We start from the raw sequence: 7,714 nt of genomic DNA on the forward strand, positions 1-7,714 counted from the left end.
CTCATCTTTGCAGCGTTCACTTTGAAGAGAATGTCTTTACCAAGGACTCACAGGTTAAGTAACTTTACAATTTTCATATTACAATATATAATTTTAGAGCATGATTACAGCTCTGCCATCTTGATTGAAAATTAAATACATCTGGAATACGAACAGCTGATCGGATCGGCAAAGCGTGTTTCTGGAATATTATGTTTTTGTTACTGAAAGCGCTTTTTATGCAATTTTTGCAAAGCTATATGTGGAAGGAAACCGTGACCTAGGACAAGCTGATGGCATAAGATGTAAGTGAAATAGTAATAACACAGTATCCTCAGCAAAGATGAATTAAACAAGTTTTATTTTAATGGAAGTTTACTTCAAGTCTTCAGATTTTTACTGTCTTTTATTTGATTACTTTAAAGTATATGATTACATTAGAGTAATTAAATAAAGACAGTTTTGATGGAGCTCCTGACCCAGCCCAAGCTCTCTATGAAGACGAGGAAAAACTCCCCTGGGGGGGCCAGATTGACGGGAAGAAACCTCGGGAAAGCCCATTCAAAGAGAGATCCCCTTTCCTGGGATGGCTGGGGGGGTTACAGGAATTCCAAAACACTGAAATTTAAAGTGGGCCAATTAAAAAAAATATTTCCTGAAAAAAAGCAAGGTAATTCATACATCACACATAAATGATAACGTCTGAATTGTGTGTGTTTGTGTGTGTGTGTGATATGCTTATCTCAGCCAAGTGTGATGCTGTAGGTCCTCCAGCGTCGGCCGCGTCTCCGGGACTTTGGTTAAACACGCGTCCAAGAAATCCCGGCAGTCTGGAAAGAAAGGAAAGAGAAAAAACACGAAGATGATAGTTCCAGTGGTCCAAGCCATCAGTCAGTCTTGAAGTGTGACGTTTTCTTACTTTTGGACAGACGTCTTTTGAATTTCAGGCGCTTTTTGAGGAAGCTCGTGGTGTTAAAGTCCCCCGCATGAAGCGCTTCGTACAGAACCACTCCCATTTGCCATACCGTGGTGGGTCCACACCTGTAGCAACTGCGCCTGTACCACTCGGGAGGGGAGTAAATTTCTGTACCTAATAAACAGACACAATTGCAATTTCTTCTAAAACAAAAGGCGAAAATTGTGACATCTGTGAAGAGCAAGAGCAGAATATGTTACCATAGAAGACGCGGTACTGCGACCGCTCCTTAACAAAGCAGCTCAGTCCAAAGTCGATGATACGAACACGCGGTACATCTGAGCCGGTCTCAATTAGAATGTTCTCACTCTTGATGTCCCGGTGAAAGATGTGTCTATCCTCCAGGTGCTTCGCAGCATCAACCAGCTGCTTCAGAATGACCTGGAAATAGAGCAGGGCGATATGACCAAAAATATTTATCACGATATACATTTGAAAAGTTGCGATAACGATATAACTGACGATATAATTGACACTAGACAAAATACTTTACAACTCCACAATTTTATTAGTGCAAAAAACCCCATCAATGTATTTTCACTTAAACAAGCAGCTGTTTTTTTATGTCCATTAAAGTTATATAAAAATGTAACAGTGCAAATTCCTTGCTGACAGTTTAACCAAAAGGCATTTCCAGTGGAAATTGGCCGACATATCCTCAGCATAACCATGTATAATATCCACAAAACTTAAAAAGAGGTTATACACACACAATACGGTAATATAATGTTGAGGTGCAGTACGTATCACTCCGCCAGGCGCCTGCCTACGATAGCCGTAATGCTCCGACAATCCATCGAGCGGTGCGGCTTTGTAGCTTAGCAAAGTCGCCGTGTACATAAAATCGTTTTGAGGTCAGTAAACACAACCAGAATTCATGCGGGGTCACCGCCATGTGCGTATGTAAACAAAGGCACTGCGCATGCGCGTTTTACCCATATTCTATCGTGATATTTCATTTTCCTATCGTTGCCCAAAATTACACCGGTATTACCATGAACGGTATGATATAGCCCAGCCCTACCTGGAAACGATGAAAAAGACAATAATCAATCAATGGGTTAATGTTTCTCTAATACTCTGTGCTTTGATTGAATGATGTACAGTCTAAGACTCTTCTAAGGCAAGTCAACTTGCCTTGGCCTTGTCCTCTGGCAAAAATCCTCCATTTTCTTCTATGTATTTATCCAGGTCCACAGCGGGGACAGGTCTCTCCATCACCAGGATCAGCTCTCTGCCAAAGTCAAACCACTCCAACAGAGACACTGGGGCTGATGTTTCCACTGATCCATCTGCTTCAGCTGCAAGCTTCAGCATGATGGCAACTTCCACTGACACATTCTTCCCGTTATCATCCTGAAATATTTCAACAAAGTGGATGATGAGGCACAGACGTTCCACAGGTGAACGCTGCATGCAATCCACTAATGTAAAAACAATTCAAGTCTTGCACATTTACCTTCACTTTGCAGTACACGTTCCCCCTTGGGATGTGTTTGATGGCCACCTAAAAGACACAGGGCATTGATGAGCATTTCCTCAGTATGACATAATTAAAGGTGTAAAACAGCTTACGATATTATCCCTTATCTGCGTTACTGCCTGTCTTGCTACCACCATCTGAACACTTACTGGTAAATGATCCTTTATGCGGTAGCCAGCAAACACTGCTCCGCATCCTCCTTCTCCAAGCCGCTGCTCCTCCACGTATCTCGCTTGGAAGTCACCTAAACAGACAAACACAAATTGGGTTTTACTACAGCTGTCACACAAATTACTCTCTGCTGTACCCTAAATGTTCATTTTGCTCTTCACCTGAATATAAAAGCCAAGCTGCTTGCTACTTACGTTTCTGTTCAGCCACTGACTTTTTGGCAACAGTTTTGGTTTTGTCCTGGTCCACTTTCTTTTTCTTAGGTGGGTCCCTGGTGTCTCCCGCAGCTTTCCTTTTGCCAGCCTTTTTGTTTTTACTGCAGCTCTCTGAAATCTCTATGCTGCAGTCTGCAGATGTGGAAAACACCAAAAGCACGTCAGCTTATTAGATAATAGACACAAATATCTCCCAAACACTAATATCTTCAAACTAGCAACCAGATGTACACTTAATCTACCCCTCACTCAACTAATTAGCCTACCTTTACCAGTGTCCAACCAGGAAGATGCCTGCCCCTTGTCACCGCTCACATGGTCAAGAAGTTTACGCTTCTTTGCTGTATTGGCTGTCCCCGCTTGATCTTGTTGGACCTTTCGCTTGACTCCCCTGACCACATGAGCATCTGAGCTGGTGGAAGGACCAGCCTGCTCAGAGACCCTCCTTCTTTTTATGGGGGTCGTTTTTTCAGGACTGGCCTTTCTTTTAGCCATCCTGCTCTTACAATCTATAAACAACAACAACAACAACACATTAGTGAAAAAGAGCGCTCGACATCAGGACTAGAAGGATTTTGATGTCACTGAATTTTAAATTAGTATTGCTTACAATATAATAACAAGTTTATCCTTTTGATAAAAAACACACCAACACGAGTCCATACTAGGTCTACTAAGTCTAGATACTGATGACACTTGTTGCTCTGTTTTCACTGCTCAGTCCAAGAATAAACTTGTCACATTATTTTACCAAAAGACAAAGTGCCCCAGTAACCTTTCTTTGATTAGACATGTTGCACTTAGGTTAGTTTCAATCAAAACCAGGATTTAAATCCTCTAAAAATGAATCGTTTTATACACAGAGCCTCAACATTGTTAGAAATGTAGATTCTGTTATTTGGGGGATTTTTCTTTTTTTTACTTACTTTGATCTCCTGGATCTTTCTTATCTGCCTCAGTCGTAACTTTTCTTGTTTCCTTTTTCATCTTAAGTTTTTGAGAACTTTTAAAATAGAAAATGTCACCTTAATGAGTGAATAGTCCTTCAAATGTCTGGATGCTTGACTTTTCTAACTAAGCTGTATAAGTCAGTTCTGTAAGTGAGCTTTAAAAGTAAACTCCGGAGACTATGGCAACACAACATTAGAACCTTTCCTTTTAGTGACATCACTAAAAGGCAGTGTCCCAAGTAGTTTAAAGAAAAACACTCTGGCAGACAAAGCCATAATATTTCATATAATTCAGTAATTTCACATTAAACTTTCTTTCATTGTCCTTTCATTATTTGTTTAACCCTTTAAGACCTACCACAGAACCAAGTCCGCCAGAGCTTACTTTATATTTTTACATGCTGTAGTGCCATTTTTGGGAGCATTTCAAGTTGCTATACATCAATACAACTGTTATAGCCCATATTTTAATAATATGTATGCATTAAGTCCATAGTAACTACATTAAAACAAAAAAGTGCAATAAACTACAAAAACATTGAAAATCGTTTTTGTCTTTTTACATATATTTCTACTTGGAGAAATTTAAGAGGCTTATCCCTCAAAACTTTAAATACAAAAAAGTTGCAAAAAATAGTTTAGAACAACAGGAAATTTATTTTGAGTGTCTTCATAGTTTTATTTTTGAGATACACCAATTTTTATATACTGCAGGAAAAACGAAAAACAATCCTATGATGCAAATTTGCAAAGAAAACAGCATGTGCATCAAAATAAACTATTTTAAGCAGTGCAATTCGAGTTCTAAGCATCCCAGCAACTATTCAGAAAAGCATAAAGTCAAACATGACTTATAAAAACACCAGTATAGGCTCTTAAGGCTTACAAGTAAAAAACTACATTTTCCGCGAAAATGACGTCACTTCCGGTTTCGGGCAGGAAATGGTGGACATGCGATCGTTCGCGCTGACCTCTGTTTCAATGTGGGAAGTGTTACGAACAGCTGATCAGATCGGCAAAGCGTGTTTCTGGAATATTATGTTTTTGTTCCTGCAAGCGCTTTTTATGGAATTTTTCCAAAGCTTTATGTGGAAGGAAACCGTGACTTAGGACAAGCTGATGGCATAAGATGTAAGTACAACTCCTCCGGTTTCATATGCAAAAAATATTATTGCGCTAGTTTATGCGGTTGCAGTGCTACTGGGATTTAAAAATAGTTACGCAAAAAAGAGCGTGCCTGCTCCGACTGGCTTCAAAGGGTTAAAGACTTGATGTGTGGATGCTACTATGAAGACTTCTAGTTGAGCAAACACTAATAAACACTGACTAGTTTATCTGAGATAAAATATAACACTTTTTTATTAAGTCAGTGTTAACTCTTTTTTTTTCTGTTAGGATCATTCAATAGTACAAAGCGAGGGTAGGTCAACGCAGCAGGAAGTGATCATCAATTTCTATCACTTTGTCAAAGGCTGAGCGTAGGGTGTCACCAGTGGAAAATCTTCTGTGGGGCGAATCATCGGAATCGGCGTCGGACAACCCTGCATCACCGCTGAGCGCCACGCAGACACTACACACTACTTAATATCGTGATCAGAACTCCACATACTGCCCCAAAAGTTTATTAAATCCCTGCCAACGTGTTCCTAAAATTAGAGGACAAACTGACTGCAGCCTTTATTCCATGTGTTTTGTCTGTGAATGCCCCCATGTACACATGTAACCTCCACCCACTGCAACACCAATAATGTCCCGGGGCAAAGCGGGGTTTGGTGAACCAGGAGCTGTGTGCAGCCCGTGTCCACCAAAGCCTGGTGTATACCCCCTTGACACCTTATTAGAATGCTGTACCTCCATGACTGCCTGGCATGCTCTGCTCCTTCTGCCCTGGCAACCAGATGATCCTCAGCCAGGATGGCTTGCTGGTTGACGGCAGGGGACCCCTCGGGTGGGCCACTTTGTCCAGCAAACCAATGACTGTAGAAAACATGGATGATCTAACAGTTCTCCAAAAGTACATAAAGTACTTGCCTAAAAAGCAGTTAATGTCATGTTGCATTTATTTATTGTTATTACATTGTTTTACAGCAGCTAATTAAAAAACCATCATCTTAACTACATGTTTTGTTTTTTTATTCTTTGTTGTTGTTGTTTGTTTGTTTTTTGCAGTTGTCCTGTAGGTGATGGTGTAGCACAGAGACTGAACTAGTGGCTAGCTAACATAAGAAGGATGTACTTGAAATGTACTGTACTTGAAACTTGCATCTCATCTTTGCAGCGTTCACTTTGAAGAGAATGTCTTTACCAAGGACTCACAGGTTAAGTAACTTTACAATTTTCATATTACAATATATAATTTTAGAGCATGATTACAGCTCTGCCATCTTGATTGAAAATTAAATACATCTGGAATACGAACAGCTGATCGGATCGGCAAAGCGTGTTTCTGGAATCTTATGTTTTTGTTACTGAAAGCGCTTTTTATGCAATTTTTGCAAAGCTATATGTGGAAGGAAACCGTGACCTAGGACAAGCTGATGGCATAAGATGTAAGTACAACTCCTCTGGTTTCATATGCAAAAAAAATTATTAGACTGCTAACATGGATGTGCTATGCTATCAATGAATGCCGTTGGTGTTTACTGATAGCAAACTGTGGTACGGAGACGACTGTTTATAATATTTCTAGTGATACTCGAAAGGTCTCATCAAGTCCTGATTTAATTCAATTTATGCTGTTATCAGTGTTTGCAACGATAGCATGGCTGTGGTGTCATATGCATGCTCTCGGTGTTTGCTGATATCAAACTGGTATTAGGACCAATGTAGGTTAATCTTTGTAGTGATATACACGTATATATATGTGTGTATATATATATATATATATATATATATATGTGTGTGTGTGTATATGTATGTGTGTATATATATGTGTGTATATATATGTGTGTGTATATATATATACACACATATATAAACACCCAGCACGCCCCTGCGGGCGGTTTATCCTTCAAGCTCGGGTCCTCTACCAGAGGCCTGGGAGCTTGAGGGTCCTGCGCAGTATCTTAGCTGTTCCCAGGACTGCGCTCTTCTGGACAGAGATCTCCGATGTTATTCCCGGGATCTGCTGGAGCCACTCGCCTAGCTTGGGAGTCACCGCACCTAGTGCTCCGATTACCACGGGGACCACCGTTACCTTCACCCTCCACATCCTCTCGAGCTCTTCTCTGAGCCCTTGGTATTTCTCCAGCTTCTCGTGTTCCTTCTTCCTGATATTGCTGTCATTCGGAACCGCTACATCGATCACTACGGCCGTCTTGTGGTCGTACATTTTTATTTTACTGTTGTTGTTTTGTTTTGTTTTTTCTTTTTTCTTTTTTTTGTTTCCTCACTGCCAGTTGTATTTCAGGATTTTATACAAATCGAGACGTTGACTCTCACAGTAACCATGTGTGTAGCCACAATAAACAATGTAGTGCAGTGAAAACATTTTTAATTTATGTGTGTGTATATATACATATATACACACACACACACACACACACACACATATATATATATATATATATATATATATATATATATATATATGTGTGTATATATATATATATATATATATATATGTGTGTGTGTGTGTGTGTATATATGTATATATACGTGTATATATACGTATGTATGTGTATATACGTGTATATATATATATGTGTATATACGTGTATATATATATATAATTATTTTTTTTTTTGGTCCTCAAAATGTCCTCAAAAACAAACTTCTTCCAAAGATGTAGGAGTTTATATATTATGAGTAGCTCATGACTTTTAAAGGTTACTCTTATTAACCATAACTAGTAGACTCGAGTCGGCTTCTCTTTAAGTTTAAGCGGCATACAAACTATGAGAGTAATAAGGGCTCAAATTCTGGATCAGACAAGTCGTAC

General features: G+C 39.5%; 1 protein-coding gene across 2 annotated transcripts; it reads right to left on the minus strand.

Annotated features, from left to right (window-relative positions):
• Positions 1–323: 323 nt before the first annotated feature.
• LOC120733870 (serine/threonine-protein kinase pim-1-like) lies at positions 324–6,214 on the minus strand. Of its 2 annotated transcripts, none has more exons than XM_040032364.1 (9): positions 5,626–6,214; positions 3,091–3,333; positions 2,804–2,956; positions 2,588–2,682; positions 2,415–2,462; positions 2,093–2,311; positions 1,156–1,336; positions 899–1,069; positions 324–809 (listed from the first exon to the last, which is right to left on the minus strand). In XM_040032364.1, the coding sequence occupies exons 1-9, from the start codon at positions 5,831–5,833 to the stop codon at positions 718–720; spliced, it is 1,410 nt and encodes a 469-aa protein (XP_039888298.1). In that variant the 5' UTR covers positions 5,834–6,214; the 3' UTR covers positions 324–717. The 2 variants fall into 2 exon arrangements, with proteins under 2 accessions (XP_039888298.1, XP_039888299.1); XM_040032365.1 differs by lacking the exon at positions 5,626–6,214 and adding an exon at positions 3,751–4,079.
• Positions 6,215–7,714: the final 1,500 nt, after the last annotated feature.

The sequence above is a fragment of the Simochromis diagramma genome, unplaced genomic scaffold (assembly GCF_900408965.1).
Source record: "Simochromis diagramma unplaced genomic scaffold, fSimDia1.1 OVJJ01000216.1, whole genome shotgun sequence".
NCBI lineage: Eukaryota > Metazoa > Chordata > Actinopteri > Cichliformes > Cichlidae > Simochromis > Simochromis diagramma.

Coding starts and splice junctions, on each gene's coding strand:
- LOC120733870 (XM_040032364.1), bottom strand. CDS start 5,833: ATGCAACATGACATTAACTGCTTTTTAGGCAAGTACTTTATGTACTTT. Junction 2,957..3,090: donor CTGGTTGGACACTGGTAAAG/GTAGGCTAATTA, acceptor CCACATCTGCAG/ACTGCAGCATAGAGATTTCA. Junction 1,337..2,092: donor TGCCAGAGGACAAGGCCAAG/GCAAGTTGACTT, acceptor CTCTATTTCCAG/GTCATTCTGAAGCAGCTGGT.